Source organism: Bidens hawaiensis, unplaced genomic scaffold (genome assembly GCF_021521415.1).
Source record: "Bidens hawaiensis isolate Kalapana, Puna unplaced genomic scaffold, B.hawaiensis_p1.1 tig00005145_1, whole genome shotgun sequence".
NCBI classification, from domain to species: domain Eukaryota; kingdom Viridiplantae; phylum Streptophyta; class Magnoliopsida; order Asterales; family Asteraceae; genus Bidens; species Bidens hawaiensis.
In genome coordinates, this window is record NW_027491328.1 from 964,454 (window position 1) to 986,413 (window position 21,960).

The 21,960-nt window shown below is 31.1% G+C and overlaps 1 protein-coding gene across 1 annotated transcript; it reads left to right on the forward strand.

Annotated features, from left to right (window-relative positions):
* The first annotated feature begins 12,684 nt into the window (after positions 1–12,684).
* Positions 12,685–20,078, forward strand: LOC143629078 (putative methyltransferase PMT26). The gene is made up of 8 exons (XM_077098445.1): positions 12,685–13,540; positions 14,580–14,729; positions 14,949–15,219; positions 16,013–16,123; positions 16,204–16,378; positions 17,658–17,930; positions 18,854–19,048; positions 19,700–20,078. The coding sequence occupies exons 1-8, from the start codon at positions 12,710–12,712 to the stop codon at positions 19,926–19,928; spliced, it is 2,235 nt and encodes a 744-aa protein (XP_076954560.1). The 5' UTR covers positions 12,685–12,709; the 3' UTR covers positions 19,929–20,078.
* Positions 20,079–21,960: the final 1,882 nt, after the last annotated feature.

A 21,960-nucleotide genomic window follows, 5' to 3' on the forward strand; every position in this document is an offset into this window, starting at 1 on the left:
CCTAAAAGAATTGTATAAAATAGGCCATTTAAGTCCAAATTTTCATAACTTTTGAACCCAAAATTTGAAATTTTAACCAAAATAATATTCGCCCATATAATCCCAAAAATATATTTATTATAAAAAAAATAGGCTCATACAAAAGTCCATATTTTCACTCATTAAAATTATTATATATATGCATACGAAACTGGATAATACGCATGACAAGTAACATAACCCTCACTCGGACCATAATATCTTAAATAGAATATTAAACTAGTAACATAAACAAATAACTACATATAATCAATAAGGCCCCATTTAAAATATTTAATTATGTTAACTCATGAAAATTATTGTATCCATAAACACACAATTACATAAATAAAAAGATCTTCGAGCAAGCTTTAGTCTTTCTCGAGCACGATTCCTTCATCTTAGTAATCTTCAAGCAAGTCTTGGTCTTCTGTAAGCAAACTTACACTTACGATAATTTGCATCGAGCAAGCATTTCCTCTCAAGTATGCCTTAATCTTCTCAAGCAAGCCAAACTTTTCTCGACATGCTACCACAATCAAGAGAATTCTTGCTCAAATCAATTCAATCTATAACATAATTTTATTAGAGCAACCAATTGTATGCTCGGGTATTGTTGACTTGCTAGCTCGAGAATGAACCTTATTAGGAGTATCACTCAGATAAATTCAAAAACTCCTTACTAGCCTGCTCGTGATGTTTTATTCATGCAACATCTTACTCGACCCACAAAATTGCTCGAGAACCTTCTTTAACCAATTGTTCTTCAACAAGTTTTCTTGGAAACAAAACTTGTATGATCGAGAGCATCCCTTGCTCGAGGAAGTGTTACTTTGCTCAAACTAACCACTTAAAAGATATGGAAGACTTTTCTTGCACGAAAAAGCATTTGCCACTAGGTTGTTGTAGTGTAAGGCATCGTTTGGTAAAATCCTTTTTAAAACTTAAATTATGATCGTGTCTATAAGCTAATCTAAATTCTAAAGCCATATGGCATATAACTAATTATAGCTCGTGTTTATCTCTTGGGACTGTACTATTGTTTTTGTTACCAAGAACATATACCTTATAAGGCTGAGGGGTGTGGGGGGCTTTAATGGGGGCTCCAACCAATAATATTATGACGTGTGGCAGAGAGAGAAACTGGATAAGGGGGGTGTTGGAGCCCCCGTTAGAGCCCCTGGCCCTGGTGTGGAGGGGCTCCAGCAGGGTTTGAAGTTGTGGTATAAAAATGGGTGAAATGGGGTATTATATAGGAAAAAATATTTTTTTTTTAATTTAATAAGAGCCCAACGGCTCTTTTTCGAAAACCAAGACAGCTTTTCTCTCTCTTCTCCCGCTAACAGGCTCACGCCTGCATGTTTTTCCGCGCTAGCGCCCCGTTAGCGCCCCGGTTAACGCCCCGATGGTGTGGTGTTAGCGCCTGGGGGCGCGAGCGGAGGGGCTCTAGCGCCCCCGTTGAAGCCCCACACCCCTCAGCCTAAGTATTCAACTTCAGGAAAGAGAATCACAATCATTAATAATAAATACTGGTTAAAACAGGAATGCCACATAATCCACAGTTTCTAATCTTCATTTTTGATCTTTTTGTCACTAATATTTAATAGTTTAATTTGAAATGACTAAATGTGGATGGCTGACCAAAAACCAACACAGCTCCAAATGCACTACAAAACAACTCAAATATAACATATAAAACCCAACTTTACTATCACTTCTATTTTGGCAATAATACATGATGAATCAATGTCAAAGTTCACTGAACATTAATCTGCAAAAAAAACACAACACTTGTATATATGTACAAACACAAACAACTAAAGAAACATACCATTCATAAAAATAATTTACAAAGTTTTCTTAAATTAAAAGATTAACATGATCTTAAAATATTCTTAACATTACAAAAAAGACTGTATAAATATCATCATCTTAAAAAAGAACTACATATCTTTGTCATCACTACCCATATCTTCTACTACACAAACATTGATAAATGACCATAACTTGGAAAAAAAAAACGTTCAATGGTACACTAATTGAATACTCTAATACATCAACATATATAAACAAATATAATCACATTAGAAACATTAAATAATGAAGTTCATAAGATAATATAAAGTTACCTTAATCTTCACCATCAAAATCAGAATCATCAGAAAGAGCATCAAAATCAGATTCAGTGTTTAGAACTTGCAATAGCGACTTCACTTTTTTGTTAACGTCTTCTTCAAACTCATATTGAGCTCTTTGCTTGAATTCATTCAAAATCTGTAAATCATCCAAACATCTTAACATAGCCAAATCAGTTGAGTTCATCACTTCCGACCGCTTCATTATTTTCACTACACCATTCTCCCACCTAATAAGAGCTCTATCAATATCCGGACATTAGAACCATTCCTCAAAAAAAAACAATCGGTCCCTCTTCTTGATTATTATTTTCAATCATATCAGAAATCGTAGTGATCAATGATCTTTCTTCATTAGATGGAAACAATTTTCTCAACCCAATAAAATGTATTTGAGACAGAAATCAATCAATTAAAGTGAAAACTTCAATAGCATTAACCTTCTCAATAACAGAGCGATCTCTAAGAACAAATACGTATCTATTAAACAAGTTACAATAACACCATTGAACTAAATTCTCCATCGAATATTAATGATTGATTCTTTAAAATCAATTTGAATGTGTGACCTAAAATTTGTAATTGAGCTATGATAGGATATTGAATGGAAGATTAAGGGATTTTATAAAACAAGTTATTATGTCATTAATTTGCAGACACATTTTCCAAACGATGACTTTTCATAATGATCACAGTTTTAAATTTTAAAATAAAAAGCTCAAAAAAGTAAATAGAAAAAACAAATATTGTCAACATATTGAACAAATCATCTTTGTTTCATATACAATCTTCTTTTAGCATGAACAAGAATTTAGTAACCCTTGTCCTTTTAATAAGCACTAAACCCTCATCTGACCGACATAATGAACCAATCATCTTAAAGAAAATAATTAATATAATTCATATATAATATCCTTTAGATATAGTTAATAAAGATATACATTATTATTTGAGAATTAAGTTACAAATTTAAAAAAAAAATCTTCAACTTTATTAAAAACAATATTACTGTCTTATAATATAATATAAATGAGCCCAAAAGCTCTTATAAAGACTATGTTACTAAAAAATTAAGCCTAAAATAAAAATCTTTAGAGCCTATTTATTATTTAACCTTAAAGAATCCAAATTCATAGATTACTTAAGAGCTCATTAAGAAGATCCATTAACCAACATATACCAACCAAAAAGGAAAAAAACTAGATTTATCTCAAACTAAATACATAAGTTAGTAGCCTTTAATTTTATATATACTCAGAATCATCAAAAAATAAAATCATCCAAAAATAAACCTAACTGAAGAATATGATAATTGGTAAGGTTACCGTTACAAATGGACTACCAACATACAGTAACACGTGAGTTGTGTTTACTTATTCTCACAGGAGTTAAAGAATCTAGAGGATCGATCATATGTATGCTTTTAAAATCTATAATCTATATCTTTAATAATATATATAAATAAAACCCCTAAAATCCTACGTGTCACGATTTGGTCGCTCCCCTCTTTTATGGAAGCCACCAGATTGCTTGATTTTTAAATGGATATCTCTCATTGATTTAACACAAATTCATGGGTATGGGTCTTACCAAAACCAGAAAACTTTTAAACGGGTTATAACATCTCATTAAATTAAAAATTAATCTTACCGATTATTTGATATGAAAATCCTATAAAATATGGATATACTAAAATTTAAAATTCAATTTAAAAAGAAAAAGATATTATTTATAATTAATAATCAATTTTATACTAAAAAACATAAGCGGGTCATGGGTCACCAAATCCAGATAATTTTTAAACGGGTTGTAACATATCATTTATTTATGAAACCATTTCATCATCAAACCCTAAGTATATTATTAACTTTTTACAATAAAGAAAATTAAAATCCAAAAAAATAAATATTACAAAAAGAAAAATGTAAAACAACCACTCTCTCAAGCCATCAGATTGCTTTATTTGTAAATGAAGGCTTCTCACGCATTTGACCCGAATTCACGGGTAAAGGTCTCACCAAACTAAGATAGCTCTTAAACGGGTTATAACATTTCATTATATTAAAAATTCATCTCATAAAATATTTGATATGAAAATCCTATAAAATAGGGATATACTAAATATTAATATCACATTTTATTTAAAAAAAAGATATTATTTATAACTAAAAAAATTATAATAAAGAAAATAAACGGCTAATGGGTATCACCAAACCCATATAGCTTTTAAACCGGATTATAACAAATCATTTATTTGTAAAACCATTTTATCATCAAACCTCAAGTATATTAATTATTAACTTTCTTACATTAAATAAATTAAAATCCATATATATATATATAGGGATAGGTTATTGTAAAAAGACAATGTTTCATAGGAATGGTAAAAATAATTATGGGCCATTAGATTAGGAGATCCAAGGGTTGAGATTTAAAATTACCAAAAACCGATATAATTTCCTAGAATTACTTTTTCACCATTATTACCGACATAGTTTCCTAGAATTATTCTTTTACCATTGGTTTTAATGCCAAATGTCAAAAATATATTGGTTCTTACCATTCTTAGGAAACTCTTTATTCTTATTTGAACCCTTTTCTATACATATATATATATATATAAACGAAACCCCTAAATTCTTACGTGTCGCGATGTGGTCGCTCCCCTCTTTTATGGAAGCCACCAGATTGCTTGATTTTTAAATAGAGGTCTCTCATTGATTTAACCCAAATTCATGGGTATGTGTCTTACCAAAACCGGATAGCTCTTAAACGGGTTATAAGATCTCATTAGATTAAAAATTAATCTTACCAATTATTTGATATGAAAATCCTATAAAATAGCGATATACTAAAATTTAATATCCAAGTTAAAAAAAAGATATTATTTATAATTAATAAACAATTTTATAGTAAAAAACATAAGCGGATCATCCACCAAATCCAGATAGCTTTTAAACGGGTTATAACATATCATTTATTTATGAAATCATTTCATCATCAAACCCTAAGTATATTATTAACTTTTTACAATAAAGAAAATTAAAATCCAAAAAAATAAATATTACAAAAAGAAAAATGTAAAACAATCACTCTCTCAAGCCATCAGATTGCTTTATTTGTAAATGAAGGCTTCTCACGCATTTGACCCGAATTCACGGGTAAAAGTCTCACCAAACTCAGATAGCTTTTAAACGGGTTATAACATCTCATTATATTAAAAATTAATCTCATAAAATATTTAATATGAAAATCCTATAAAATAGGGATATACTAAATATTAATATCCCATTTTATTTAAAAAAAATAGGTATTATTATAACTAAAAAAAATTATAAAAAAGAAAATAAACGGCTAATGGGTATCACCAAACCCAGATAGCTTTTAAACCGGATTATAACATATCATTTATTTGTAAAACCATTTTAACATCAAACCTCAATTATATTAATTATTAACTTTCTTACATTAAATAAAATTAAAAGCCAAATATATATATATACACACACACACACACATATACATAATATATATAAACGAAACCCCTAAAATCCTATGTGTCGCGATGTGGTTGCTCCCCTCTTTTATGGAAGCCACCAGATTGCTTGATTTTTAAATGGAGGTCTCTCATTGATTTAACCCAAATTCATGGGTATAGGTCTTACCAAAACCAGATAGCTCTTAAACGGGTTATAACATCTCATTAAATTAAAAATTAATCTTACCAATTATTTGATATGAAAATCCTATAAAATAGGGATATACTAAAATTTAATATCCAATTTAAAAAAAAAGATATTATTTATAATTAATAAACAATTTTATAGTAAAAAGCATAAGCGGATCATGATCCACCAAATCCATATAACTATTAAACGGGTTATAATATATCATTTATTTATGAAACCCTTTCATCATCAAACCCTAAGTTTATTATTAACTTTTTACAATAAAGAAAATTAAAATCCAAAAAATAAATATTAAAAAAAGAAAAATGTAAAACAACCATTCTTTTAAGCCATCAGATTGCTTTATTTGTAAATGAAGCCTTCTCACACATTTGACCCGAATTCACGGGTAAAGGTCTCACCAAACTCAGATAGCTCTTAAACGGTTTATAACTTCTCATTATATTAAAAATTAATCTCATAAAATATTTGATATGAAAATCCTATAAAATAGAGATATACTAAATATAAATATCCCATTTTATTTAAAAAAAGTTTTATTTATAACTAAAAAAAATTATAATAAAGAAAATAAACGGCTAATGGTTATCACCAAACCCAGATAGCTTTTAAATCGGATTATAACATATCATTTATTTGTAAAATCATTTTATCATCAACCCTCAAGTATATTAATTATTAACTTTCTTACATTAAATAAAATTAAAATCCAAATATATATATATATATATATATATATAATATATATATAAACGAAACCTTAAAATCCTGCGTGTCGCGATGTGGTCGCTCCCATCTTTTATGAAACCCACCAGATTGCTTGATTTTTAAATGGACGCCTCTCATTGATTTAACCCAAATTCATGGGTATGGGTCTTATCAAATCCAGATAGCTCTTTAACGGGTTATAACATCTCATTAAATTAAAAATTAATCTTACCAATTATTTGATATGAAAATCCTATAAAATAGGGATATACTAAAATTTAATATTCAATTTAAAAAAAAAAGATATCTATAATATATATAAACGAAAACCCTAAAATCCTATGTGTCACGATGTGGTCGCTCCCCCCTTTTATGAAAGCCACCAGATTTCTTAATTTTTAAATGAAGGCCTCTCATTGATTTACTCAAATTCATGGGTATGAGTTTTACCAAAACCAGATAGCTCTTAAACGGGTTATAACATCTCATTAAATTAAAAATTAATCTAACCAATTATTTGATATGAAAATCCTATAAAATTGGGATATACTAAAATTTAATATCCAATTTAAAAAGAAAAAGATATTATTTGTAATTAATAAACAATTTTATAGTAAAAAAACATAAGCGGGTCATGGGTTACCAAATCCATATAGCTTTTAAACGGGTTATAACATATCATTTATTTATGAAACCCTTTCATCATTAAACCCTAAGTATATTATTAACTTTCTTACAATAAAGAAAATTAAAATCCAAAATATAAATATTAAAAAACGAAAAATGTAAAACAACCATTCTCTTAAGCCATCAGATTGCTTTATTTGTAAATGAAGACTTCTCACGAATTTGACCCGAATTCACGGGTAAACGCTCACCAAACCCAGATAGCTCTTAAACGGGTTATAACATCTCATTATATTAAAAAAAATAATCTAATCAAATATTTGATATGAAAATCCTACAAAATAGGAATATACTAAAAATTAATATCCTATTTTATTTAAAAAAAGATATTATTTATAATTAAGAAACAATTTTATAATAAATAAAATAAATGGATAATGGGTATCACCAAACCCAGATGGCTTTTAAACCGGATTATAACATATAATTTATTTGTGAAACCATTTCATAATCAAACTTCAAGTATATTAATTATTAACTTTCTTACAATAAATAAAATTAAAATCCAAATATACATATATAAATATTAAAAACAAATAACGTAAAACATTCCCCGTAATACGGGGGATAAAATCTAGTTATTTATAATTAATAACCAATTTTATATTAAAAAACATAAGCAAATCATGATCCACCAAATCCATATTGCTTTTAAACGGGTTATAACAACCCCCGTAATACGGAGGATAAAATCTAGTGTGTGTATATATATATATATTAAAAATAAATAATGTAAAACAACCCTCGTAAAAATGTAGTGTTAATATGTAACTGTAAATATGGTAAACATCCGAGAGTGTTTAGCACAAAATCAACCCTTTTGTGAGAGCTTGCTTCTCTACTTGAAGTAGCCAATCCAAGAAAAACCTCTTTTTTCTTTTTTTTTCCCTCACATTTTAAAATTTAAACGAGCACCAGCTTTTCTAGAAGACTTGATAAAAAATGTAAAGCATTTTTACCTTCATTTTGTCAGCTCAATCATCAATCTCCTTTCAATAGAGGTGTACACAAAAAACCGGTTTGGGATCGGTTTTAGGCAAACAGAATCGAACCGGTTTGGGTTTAAAACTGGTTTCACCCAACCGGTTCCCACACCGACCCAAACCGTCAGTTTCATGATTGATTCCCCTTAAGATCGGCCAAACCAGTTTTAAAACCGAACCGGTTTGAGGAAAACCGGTTTAAAACCGGCTAAAACCGGTTTAAAACCGGTTAAACCGGTTTATAAACCGAACTGAACCGACATGACCAGGTCGACCTATTTTGTGTTTAAACCGGTTTATAAACCGAACCGGTTTAAGTCAAACCGATTTTGACCAGCCGTTTACCAAACCGGTTCAGTTTATAAACCGGTTCGGTTTGGGTTTAAAACCAATTTTGTACACCTCTACCTTTCAAAGACTTTCTTTGTACTCGTAGAACAAAATTACTGACAAACAAAAGGAAGCCCACACTCCTTGACCCACAACCCGGTTCTCCCAAAAAAAGTGAAGCGGAGAGTCAAGACAACAATTTTCAAAATATGTTGTTAAAATCCTATATTTATAAACTTTAATAAAATAAATGATATATTATATAATTTAATCATCCACCAAATTATTTATATAAATAAGTATGTATAAATAATTTTATCCAAAATATGTCATGTAAAATATATCTTTGTGATTATTTCCGTTAAATAACATGTCTCGTAATTATTTTGAGACATTGTATCCCAAAGATACCATTTTAACTAAATAATGACACTAGGTTGTAAATATATTTGTGTTGTTGACGTTTAAATCATATTCAAACGTATTCCTAAGTGATATTTAAGTAAAGTTTGTGGCTAAGAACCTCCAGTGTTTCTCTCTTACCTTTTTCTTTCCGTTTTCATAAAATGTAAGTTGCATTTATAAATTTTTTATATTTATATATAAGGTTTGTTAAATTATAAATATATAAACCTACTAAGACTTTACAAAAATTAATTTATTAATTTATAACAATAAAATTTAAGTTATGCTTAGTTTTCTTCTTTAGGCAATTAAGAACTCCATATAAATATATAAAAAAAATAATAAGTTTTAATAAAGTTTTAAGTGATGTTTAATAATTATAACTTGATAACAACTCATTAACTCTTTTGATTTATTTAGTGGAAAAAAAATATATTAAACTAGTTATGCTTTTAAATGTGAGTAGCTTTAGGTTGTTTTCTCAGACACACATAAATACACCGATTGTTTTTGAGTTAAAACACTTCAATTCTCATACCCAGAACTACTAAATTGCTTAACAACCTGAGAAGGGTTCTAATGCTTAATCATTGTGTTTCTATCGTTTATATTATTCAAATTTCTCTCATAATTAGATATTTTATGAAGTATTGTCTCTAAAATTAATTCATATTATTATTGTAACTTTTGGAAAAAAGAAAAGATTTGATATAAAAGGCGTGTGGGGTTAACAACATTATTGGCATTACATAATAATAAATTATTAAAATCATACCTACTATACCATACGTACTCTCTAAAGTTAAACTGAGAGAAATTCGTCACATAAAATAAAATATATATGATAAATAAATCTAATTAATATATTAAAGCAACGTAATTTTGTTTACATGTCCTTCACCTAGGTTGTTTACATAGGCTTCCATGTCATCAACCTTCCATAAATATATTTTTTCACATATTCATAACAAAATTTTAATTAAGGATATTGACTTTTATATTTTTGTAACTTATTAATGTAATTATGATATTAATTATTCTAATTATTGTTAGAATTAAAAAACTTATTAATTTACTATGTTTAAATTGTTCATCGTTTCTTTTTTAAAAGGCACATGCTTTGTTCAAAAATCATAACGCTCCCCATCGTGTAACCAGATTTTTCGCCTCGTCTATAACCGGTTCTTCATTATTTGTCGGTTTCATAATCCAAACAACATCAAATATATTCATCGTTTGCAATTATCAGGTATGATTTATATTTTAGTGTTTAATCGATTTTTGTGAAGAACAACATCTAACTAATATATCAAAGCAACACAATTTTGTCTGCATGTCCTTCACCTAGGTTGTCCACATAGGCTTTTATGTCATCAACCTTCCATAAATCTAATTTCCACATATTCACAATAAAATTTTAATCAATGATATTGACTTTTATATTTTTGTAACTTATTAATGTAATTATGATATTAATTATTCTAATTATTGTTAGAATTAAAAAACTTATTAAATTTACTAGGTTTTTACAAAGTAAATTCTTCAACAGTTAATTATAAATTTTATATTTAAATGAATTATTTCAGTAAAGTCTTTTATCGTTTGATTTAAAACAGATTACAATGGAGGTTCAAATCTTTACAATGTTGGATGAAATTGATGTTCTCAAAACATCTCCATCCACAATTAAGGTTAGAGTTTTGAGAGTATGGACCGTCAAGGATAACAAACACTTCAAACAATGACTTCTTGATGGAGATGGTCCTCATGGATCAATCTGTAAGTTCTTTATTGTTTTATATTTTCCTTTCTCTATACTACTCTTTTCATTAATTATCTACACATGTTTATTATTATTATTATTATTAATTCATGATAGGAGAATCGAATGCAAGCTACGGTTTTTAAACCCGACATTTTTTTTGTTTCAAAAGGTTTTTGAACGAAAACTCTACACGAGTTAAAATATAAGTTTAAACCTGGTATGCATTTGTAAGCTTAGTTTTCAAATAATATTACAAAATCTGTTACTAATGTGTTTTTTTCCAGTATAATGGTTCATTTATGTTATATTAAAAAATCATAACCCGAAATATAAATCTAAAACTAAAAAAGTAAAAACTAAAAAGTTTCTTTCGTTTTTCTCGTTCCATAAAAAAAACTCAAGAATGTCAACCTGTTTCGACTTGTTTCAATCCTTTTCTTTTTTTAGTTTGACACATTCCGACATATTATTTACATTTTAATACAACCCATTCAATCCATAAATCACGTTTATTACCCCTACTTCAAACATTTCAAGCATAAGAGTTTAAGATCCTAAGCATCAAACGCATGCTATTGGACTAGAAATACAACACATAATAAAAAAAAATAAATAGGTCGAATCTCAGTTCTCACACGTTGTGTTTTAATCTCATCTCTTTACTTTATTCCTACTGATCCCATCGTACTAATGAGCAGCAGCTGCTTCTTCATCTTCCAGATCCGCCGTTAGCTTCATCATTAAGGTACATGTTGAATCTGCACCGTCCATCTTCAGATCTGTACGTATGCCTATGCACACGTAATAACTTTTCACTTATTATTATTATGTAGATTATGATTAATATCCTTTTTTTTCTTTTTTTTTGTTGTAATTAGGCGAATGATGACCTAAAAGTGTTCATCAAAATGTTGTAATTATTATTATACAGTTTGGTAGCTTCATGATGAAGCAATCAGTTATTATTATTACTTGTTGGATATTTATTATATTAGCATGCTGTTGTTACAATTTTGATCATTTTACTTAAAATTGTAAGGAGTGTTGTTTTGTTGAACTAATATATTGTGGTATGAAATATTGAAATTTGTTTTTTCAAGTATCCTGCTAAATAAAACTGAAGGTGATTTCATTTGTATATTATTTTATTCAAATTCTGTCTTTGGGGTTGGTTTTTTATAGTGTTTCTTATTGTTGATAACGGTGCTGTAGAACTCGCTAGGCGCTATTCGGCCGGCGATTAGGTCCGGGTTTCAATGATTAGCGATTAGTCTCATCGATTAGCCAATTTGAAAATTGCTACAGTTTTGATAATTGAAATCAGGATTGTTTTGCTCTAGTAGTTGACCTAAATTTATGGTGCACAGCATGTTGCTAAAACTGAAGGTGATTTGTATATTATTCTTTTTTATGAGTTATCAGAGTTTTCTGTCTTTAGGATTCTTATTTATTTTTTTAGATTTTTTATATTGTTGATTGCAGTGTTGTAGAACTTGCTAGGCGCTAGTCAGCCGGCTTTGACCGAGTTTGACCGATTAGCGATTAGTGTCATCGACTAGCCAAAATCGAATTGGCGAGGCAGTGATTAGTGACTAGTCACCGAATAATAGCGATTTTTGCAACACTGGTTGATTATGGTCTTGTTAGCAGCTAAAGTTGAAAAAAGGCTTCGAATCATATTTAATATTGTGATCAGAAGGTTTTGGTCTGAGTTCAAAATGTATGAATTTGATACAATTTGTTAATATCTTAGAGTTCTATATCGGACACTTTGATCTCAAAATCACTATAAACATCTAATAGTATATGAATACATAGATGAATTTACACACACACTCACATATCTATACGCAGTATATTATAATAGTAAGATGATTTATACTTCTAGTTAAGATATAATAAATAAGGTTCTTAGTCAATTAACACTGTGATATGTTGATTTTCATTTGCAGGCTTCATATATTTAAGATATAATTAAAATCAATACAAATGGCAGTGCCAAAACACCCTAAAGCTGATGGCAGAAAATCAGCAAACAGTTACTGTTCAACCGTTACACTGGTGGCTTTTGTAGCACTGTGCTTGGTTGGCGTATGGATGATGACATCATCATCAGTTATCCCTCTTCAAAACATAGACACTACACAGAAGATCAACGATGCTAAACAAGTAATCACTAAAACCTTGGATACTGAAGATAATACTGATGAGACCACCGTAAACAATGACGAGAATGCAACACCTGATACCACCTCTTCAAAGCAGTTTGAGGATAACCCTGGTGATTTACCTTATGATGCAACAAAAGGAGATACTAATACACATTCTCAACAGGACAAAAACAATACTAAAGAGGATGATGAAACAACAAATGATAGTGAAAAAGAGATAAAACAAGACGATAAGTCTAAAAATGGTGATGAACAAGAAAACAATGAAGAAAGTGAGGGTAAAAATGACAAATTTGATGATCCAAAAACTGAGGTTTTGCCTTCTGGGGCTGATTCGGAGCTTTTGAGTGAAACATCTGTTAAGAACGGGTCGTTTTCGACTCAAGCAACCGAGTCAAGTAAAGAAAAGCAAGCACATAAGGCAGTAAAACCTGAGGACAATAAAGGGTATAATTGGAAACTTTGTAATGTTACTGCTGGGCCTGATTATATTCCATGCCTTGATAATATTCAAGCAATTAGGAGCCTTAGGACCACTAAGCATTATGAACATAGGGAAAGGCACTGTCCCGAGAACCCGCCTACTTGCCTTGTTCCTTTGCCTGAAGGATACCAGCGCCCAATACAGTGGCCCACAAGCAGGGAAAAGGTATACTGGTTTTATAATATTGTTTTCACTTACTTTTTATATTATGTCTACTTTTTATATTATGTCTAGGCCTGTAAACAAAACGAACTTTCAGTGAACCATTCAGCGGGAAGTTCGTAACTAACGAACATGAACATGTGTCTTGTTCGTCATTTATGTTCGTGAGCGTTCATTCATTTAAAATCATTTGTGTTCGTTTGTTTGTTTGAGTTCAGTTCATTAGTATACTTGTGTTGAAGTTCGTTTGTTTATGTTCGTTAATATACTCAATTAAATCTTTTAGGTCCGTTACAATTTAGTCTACTTGTAATAACTTTTTAGGCCCAACACATTGTTAACATTTTCTTTTATTTTGTTTATGCTCGTTCATCTGTGTTCAGTTTTGTTTGGTCGTTACGTTCTGAACTGTTTGTTTATATTGTTAATGAACGAACATAAACAAACACAAGCACGCTCATTTTTTTAAACAAACGTACAGGGACCAGAAAAGTCTATTTAATTGTTTGTGTTCATTTGGTTTGCTTACAGGCCTGGTACTAATGTCTTCTTTCATCATGCATTTATACAAAGATGCGCATGTGTGTAGCCGGTCAAAATTGGTTTGGTTGAAACGGGTCAAAGTGGTCCAGGTCTGGCCGGATTGACCTGCAAACGCTTCGTTTTATCTGTTATTAAACTTTTCTTTAATAAAACTAAATGTGCTAGTTATAATTATATAAACAATGCTTTTACAGACAATGATTAGGAGTTTGTATGCATTAAAATTAATACGCGACTGTCAAATATTCTACTCATTCCCCTGTTACTTGTATTTTGTTTGAAACCATTTGAGATAAGCACTAACCAAATGGACCCATTCGTAAGTATATGGGTCGAAACTGTCAAATCTAATAGCTATGCACTGTGTCGTCATCTTGATGTTTTTATTCCAAAATCGAGTATATTTTTATCAAACTTTTGTATATCTCCAATTTGGAATTTAGTAATAGCTTTTATGAGCTTCATATATGAACAATGTAGCATATCTACTTTTTTGCAGATATGGTACCATAATGTTCCTCACACTAAGCTGGCAGTTCTTAAAGGACACCAAAACTGGGTTAAAGTTGATGGCGAATTCCTAACATTCCCTGGTGGCGGAACTCAGTTTAAGCATGGTGCTCTTCATTACATTGATTTCATACAAGAAGTAATAATCTTAGCCACCTTCATAATGCTATATTATCTCTTGATTAATCAATTACTTTGAAGTTTGACACTACAGAAGATGCATATATGATGTATCTACTTATAACTTCTATATCTATTACATCTGTTAATTTAATGTGATTACAAGATTCACTTGGTCACATAAAATTTTCCTTAGAAGTTTCTTTTATCCATATTAATATTAATATTATTATAACAGAATGTGCCTGATATTGCATGGGGAAAACGGTCACGTGTAATTTTAGACGTTGGATGTGGAGTTGCTAGCTTTGGAGGGTTTCTATTTGATAGAGATGTTCTGGCAATGTCTCTTGCTCCTAAAGATGAACACGAAGCTCAAGTTCAGTTTGCACTAGAAAGAGGAATTCCCGCCATTTCTGCAGTCATGGGAACACAACGACTTCCGTTTCCAGCTCGAGTATTTGATGTAGTTCATTGTGCGCGTTGCAGAGTTCCATGGCATATTGAAGGTAATTTAAATTATTATTATTTTTAAATTTTTATTGCATAATTAACAACCATAGACTATCACAACATATTATAGCCTATAGTTGGCAAAATGAGCAGGCTAAGTATTGGGTCTCAATTGGGTTGGGTTTACCCACAAATTCTTCTTTATGCATTTTTATAAATATTTCAATGCGCTAATAGCCTAATAATGATAAAAACATGTTTTATAACAATAGTAGGAATATTACTTATTTTTCTTTTGACCCATTTGAGTTTAAACATAACCTAAATCAGCTAGGGGTGTGAATTTGTGAATGACATGAATCCACCACAAAATTCACGGGTTTGGGTTTGATATGAAGGGGTACGGGTCAGTTTTGGGTCGAACTTCACGAACCCATTTAGCTAAAAGGGTCATGTTTGGGTCTATCCAGTGGGTTCGGGGATTTTTTTTACTGGTTGGGTATTTTATTCCAAAATTTGAAAGTTAAGTAGAAATTGACATAAGATTGATCTTGGATTAGTGATACGTTTTGATATTTTGATTTCATTTTGGAACAAATGAATATTGGTCTACATAAATCTGTATTTTTTGTTCTAAAAATGAATATTTAAAGTATTAACATGTGAAAATAAAAAATAAATAAAATGTGCCAACCCCCAAACATGGCCCGTTTACCACCCTTAGTCTGCCCATTCATATGTACACAGGTCAAAGTTACCACACATCAGGTAAGCGAAAATGTAAAAAGAAAAAATATATATTTTTTCTCACTTTTTTTCAGTTATTTATTTATATATTTTTCTCTCTAGGTGGTAAGCTTCTTCTAGAGCTAAATCGCCTACTGCGACCTGGCGGTTACTTTGTGTGGTCTGCAACTCCTATCTATCAGAAAAATCCAGAAGACGTCGGAATTTGGGACGGTATGCATTTTTAGATATTTATTATACATGTTTGTGGATCCCGAATAATTACTGTCTATTTATTTTCAAAATTTTGGCAGCAATGAAAAGATTGACCAAGTCAATGTGCTGGGAAGTCCAAGCAGTTGGTAAGGATAAAGTCAACAAAGTTGGTGTGGCTATTTATCGGAAACCAGTGTCTAATGAATGCTATGAAAGAAGACAACAAAACGAGCCTCCACTGTGTACTGAATCTGATGATCCAAATGCTGCTTGGTACTATTCTTTATTCTAAGCGTGTCGGGTCTGGTTGGGTTGACCCCCGAAAACACTCTTTTCGATTCTTTTTATAGTTTTATTATGAGTTTTAAATGCCTTAAATTAGTAGTGTTCATTAAGAAAATGAGCGTGTTCTTGTTTGTTTATTTTCGTTCGTTAATAGTATAAACGAATAGTTCATGAACATAAACGAACGAATATAACTAAACATAGATGAATGAATATAAACAAACATAATTGAGCAAACAGCAGTTAAAAGCAACTGTGAATTGATCTCTTGGGCCTAAAAAACTAATAAAAGCAGGCTAAATTGCAATGAGTGATTTTAATTTAATAAAGCTAGACTAAATTCTAATGGGCCACAATTTAAATGATTACATGAATGAACAAACGTAAACAAACATAAATGTATGAACATAAACGGACTTAAGCGAACGCTCACTAACGTAAATGAACGAAAACATGTGTTCATGTACGTTCACTTATTAAATATATGAACTTACTGCTGAATGATTCACAAATTGTTTAGTGAGCATTCCGTTTGTTTACTGGCCTAATCACAAAAAATCTTTTATTCCATTAATAAGCTAGAGTTAAGCTATCGTACGATAATCTTTATTGTGCAAAAACGTTCGTGAATCACGCTCAAGCCAAAAACAAAACACTCAAAGCTAAAAACAAAAACGCTCAAAGCCAAAACACAAAAAACAAAAACACTCAGTTGAATTCCAAACCCTAAGACGCTCAAGGAAAAATCAGTTACGCTCAGGGCAAAATTGATTCAATCCGAACAAAACTTGATTCAATTGAAGATCCAGATGTGTTTGTTTGGATGAATTGATGATTAATTTGATCAATTTCGAAGTTTAATTGATCAATTGCTTAAAACAAACTTGTGAACAAAAAGAAGAGTGGGTTGTCGATGACAGTGATGATGACGAAGGATTGTTTGATGCCGACGATTGGTGGATCTGTGGCGGTGGAGATGGCTTGGTGGAGGTGGAGATCAATGGGGCATATTTGTGATTTAGGGTTTTTTTAGATCAAAGGGTTGTGGAAATTCGCTCACGATTTTGTACAATAAGGATTATTGTATTCTATCCTTTATCTAATAAGCTAAATATTTTTAATAAACCTATTTAGCATGTTTTTTTGCAATAAACGTTACACACGGAGCAATTTGTTTTACTTGTTACTTTATTTGTTGATTTACAATTTTACCCTTTTGATGTAACGCGATTAGATAATATTAATGTCTAGTGTTTTATTTTTATAGGAAAGTGCCTCTGCAGACATGTATACACAAGGTACCAGTTGACCCACAGGTGCGTGGGTCCCAATGGCCCGAACAATGGCCTTCAAGGGTTGAAAAAGTACCTTACTGGTTATTATCTTCACAAGTTGGTGTATATGGAAAACCTGCACCCGATGATTTTTCTGCTGACTTTGAACACTGGAAACGAGTGGTCAACAAGTCATACATGAACGGCCTCGGGATAAACTGGTCAACTGTCAGGAATGTCATGGACATGAGAGCTATATATGGGGGGTAAGCACTATATTGACCTTTCTTCCCCTCCTTCATAGCTTCTAAACGAACCAAACGTTCAGTGGACCGTTTGGCTTGGAATTCATTTATGTATCTTTATTTAATAAATGAACGAACTGAACATTCTTTTGTATATATAGTTAAACGGACGAACATGAACAGATGTATCGCTCGTTCATTTATGTTCATGAACGTTTGTTTATGTTCATTCGTTAATGTTTGGTTATGTTTGTGAGTTTACATTTGTTTTAATTCGTTTGTGGTCTAGTTTTATCAATTCTTTTAATCTCAGCAGATGTTCATGCTACTTTAATATAGTGTTCACCAATAAAGTTTGTTTATTTAATAAATGAATGAAACAAACATAATTTTTTGTTCTTTTAGCTAAATGAACATGAATGGGTGTCTCGCTCGTTCGTTTATTTTCATGAACGCTTGTTTATGTTCGCTCGTTAACGTTCGCTTATGAGTTTTCGTTCACCTTCGTTATGTTCATTAGTTTACAATTGTTAAGTTCATTAGTGTATATATTCATATGATCTTTTAGGTCCATTACAATTTAGTCCAGTTTTCTGAAAATTAAATATCACCCGTTATAATTTGGTCTAGTTTTATTAAATATTTAAAGCTCAACAGATTGATGTTCGCATTTTCTTTCAATTAGTGTTCGCTCGATATGTTTGTTTAAGTTCATGAACCATTCGCTTATACTGTTTGCGAATGAACATAAATGAACATGTTCATTTTCTTAACGAATGAACACAAACACGAAAACCCTTACTTTTAATTATTCGTGTTAGATCGGTTGTTCGGTTAAAGCTAATTGAACGAACATGAACATCTGGTTTGTGTTTGTTCGGTTCGTTTACAGAATTACTGTTGTGTATTTTTGAAATTTGACAAATAACAAATTTATATTGCAGATTTGCGGCTGCGTTAAAAGACAAGAATATTTGGGTGATGAATATTGTATCGGTTGATTCGCCAGATACGTTACCGATAATATACGAACGAGGATTATTTGGAATATATCATGACTGGTGTGAATCATTCAGCACGTATCCGAGATCTTATGATCTTCTGCATGCAGACCATTTATTCTCCAAGATAAAAAACAAGTGAGTATTCCTATCAATTATCTTTCCGTATTAATTTTTTTTTTGCGAGTGGATTAAAACCTGTTATTTTTATATTACTAACGGGTCAAATGGGTAGAATTAGAAGAAGTTACCTAATAAGGAAATATGACAAATGGGCCGGCAGCCGGCTCCTTTATTTTAACGAGCTGGAAAGTCGAGCTCGAGCTCTGCTCGTAAAAAGCTTGAGTCGTGGCTTTGTTAATCGTTTTTACATATATTGAACATGCACATAACACAGAAGTTTATAGGCTAGATAATTTATAACATTATTTGTATTATTTTAGTTATTTTTTTTCAAGTTTTTAAAGATTTGGAGGCATTTTATATTGTATTATTATTATTATTGTTTTTTTTTCAATACTTCTATATGTTGTTATTATTATATTAGAATTTGGGGTATAATTAAAATGAGCCAATTATCAAGCGAGCTATGAGCCGAGCCAACATAGGCTTGTTTACGAATGATTTTTTTACAAACCAAACTTTTTTCGAGCGAACTGCGGGCCTTCTGATCAACCCTAGACATTGTAATCGTTTGAATGCGCTCCAGATGACTTTTGATCCCTCGTAACTCATTTTATTTTTGCATAATTTGTTTTATAAGAATTTTACGTGTTTGATCTGTTACAGATGTAATATGACGGCTTTAGTTGTGGAGGTCGATCGAATATTGAGACCAGAAGGTAAACTTATTATTCGGGACACAGTAGATACTGTGAATGAAGTTGAAAACATGGTGAGGTCCATGAATTGGGAAGTGAGGTTAACTTACTCTAAAGATAAGGAAGGATTATTATGTGTCCAAAAGAGCATGTGGCGGCCCACCGAGTTAGAAACAATCCCGTATGCCATTGCATGAAGACGCGGTTTGTGTCTCGACTTGGATACGAGGTTGCGTGTGGGTAGGGCTTGGCTTGGTTGTAGGGCATGCTGTATTATGTTTATGTTGAAAAATGAATGTATTCTTGCTAGCGAAGAGGGATTGATATTAGCAGACCAAAGGGACATGGAAATTGAGTGTATTCTTTGGGTTGTGTTTAAGGGGCTGTTTGGGATTCCTTATTTTTACCTCCTTATAACTTATAACTTACGATAAGTTAAAAAAAAAGTGTTTGGGTTTTCTTATTATGTGAGAGGAAATGTTGATAAGTTACACTTTTGTAACTTATGACTTCTCCTTATAAGTTATAAGGAGGTGAAAATAAGTAATCCCAAACAGCCCCTTCAATTTTTAATCTTTCATTAGGGAAAAGAAAAAAGAAACACAAATAGCCAAATAGAGCTGTAAACGAGTCACAACGTTAGTGAGTTAGTCGAGATCGAATCGTGAAAAACTCAAATCGAAAAAGCCTTAAATATTTAGACATGTTTTTGTCCGGACTCATTTACCTGTTTTTGTCCAAAAATTTAAGTTCGTCCCCCTCTGTTTATGAAAATATCTACACGTGTTTTCGTCCGCCCTTCCATGTTTCCGTCCAAGCTTTGCCACTGACGACAAGCATACCATGACCGTCATTGTCGCCACCGCCACCACCACGATCGTCAATTCCCCACTACCTTTATCATATGAACCTTGCTGTCATAAAGATTGCCATCACCACATTTCAACTTCTTTAACAAATTTACAAACTAAACATGGTTATACTGTGAACAAATGCATCAAAAGTTCTACTTCCTTTGATAGATTCCCATTTCTTAAATTCCAAATGCTTTGAACAATTCCAAATTAATTTCAATTCCGATTTCTTTATGAAAAAAAGATACAATGAACCAAATTACCATTACATCTCTAGGTAAGTTTTAAATAAATTTCTTACAAACATTAAAATATTTTATATAGAAGCAAAGTATCACAAACTTAAAAAAAACAAAAGCTAAAACATACTCTTCAAAGTATCACATACATAATAAACTTAATAATATTCTTCAAAGTCATTGAGCAAGGGGTGGCCAAACTAGGGCAATGTTTACCCAAATAAACAACCAGTGAATTCGCCATTCCAGCCATTGTTCTTTCTATAGATCCTCTTGTTCGTAAGGTGCATCCCATATTAACAACATAATTTGAATTAAAAATCCACATAGTCAAGACTCGAGAGTTATTTCAACCGGTTCCATTTCAATCAACAAAATAAGTAAAAGATTTGACGTGTTTGTGCATAATTTAGTAAAGTTATCAAAAACCTTGTTATAATATAATTACAACTACAATCTCTAAATTTGAAGAGCCATGTTGCTCTTTTCTGGTCAGACTATGTTGTCTTACTCAGGTCCACTGACTTTATAGTTTGGCTTGGAAACCATATTGCCGACTATCACTTGACATCTGTTATGCCACCACATGACTATAACTCTTTGGTGTAACACACGGCGGGACGAAAACCCGGGTGGGTTTGGCATTCGAACTGTCAACCACGCAAGGCCTAGATCAAATCGTTCATTGCCATAATCCATCAAAAGTGACACAAGCAAGCATTGAACTTGGGTCTCCATTGAAAAACCCAAGCCTCCTACCACTAAGTAACAAGTGAAGTTTTTTTTTCTTTTTTTGTACGTTACATAATGTCTTTAAATAAAACAGATTAAATTGAAGGGAAAGAATTGTTAATACTGTCTTTTATAAAACACAAATAAAAATAACAAGTTGTATATTTCAGTAAATATCTTTTGTACATCATATATAACATCGAAGGGGTTGTCTGTAATCGAGTGCTGAATTAATATGCGGTCTGAATCACTTAACGTCTCTCTGAAATTTAACCATAAAAGACTCCACTAAGTCCTTAAAAAAATGTAACAAAACACACTCAACCTTGTATCAATTATATGGTAGTTTGTTAATAAAATAAAATCATTAAAACATATCTTTTCACATGTTAGTAACATCAAGA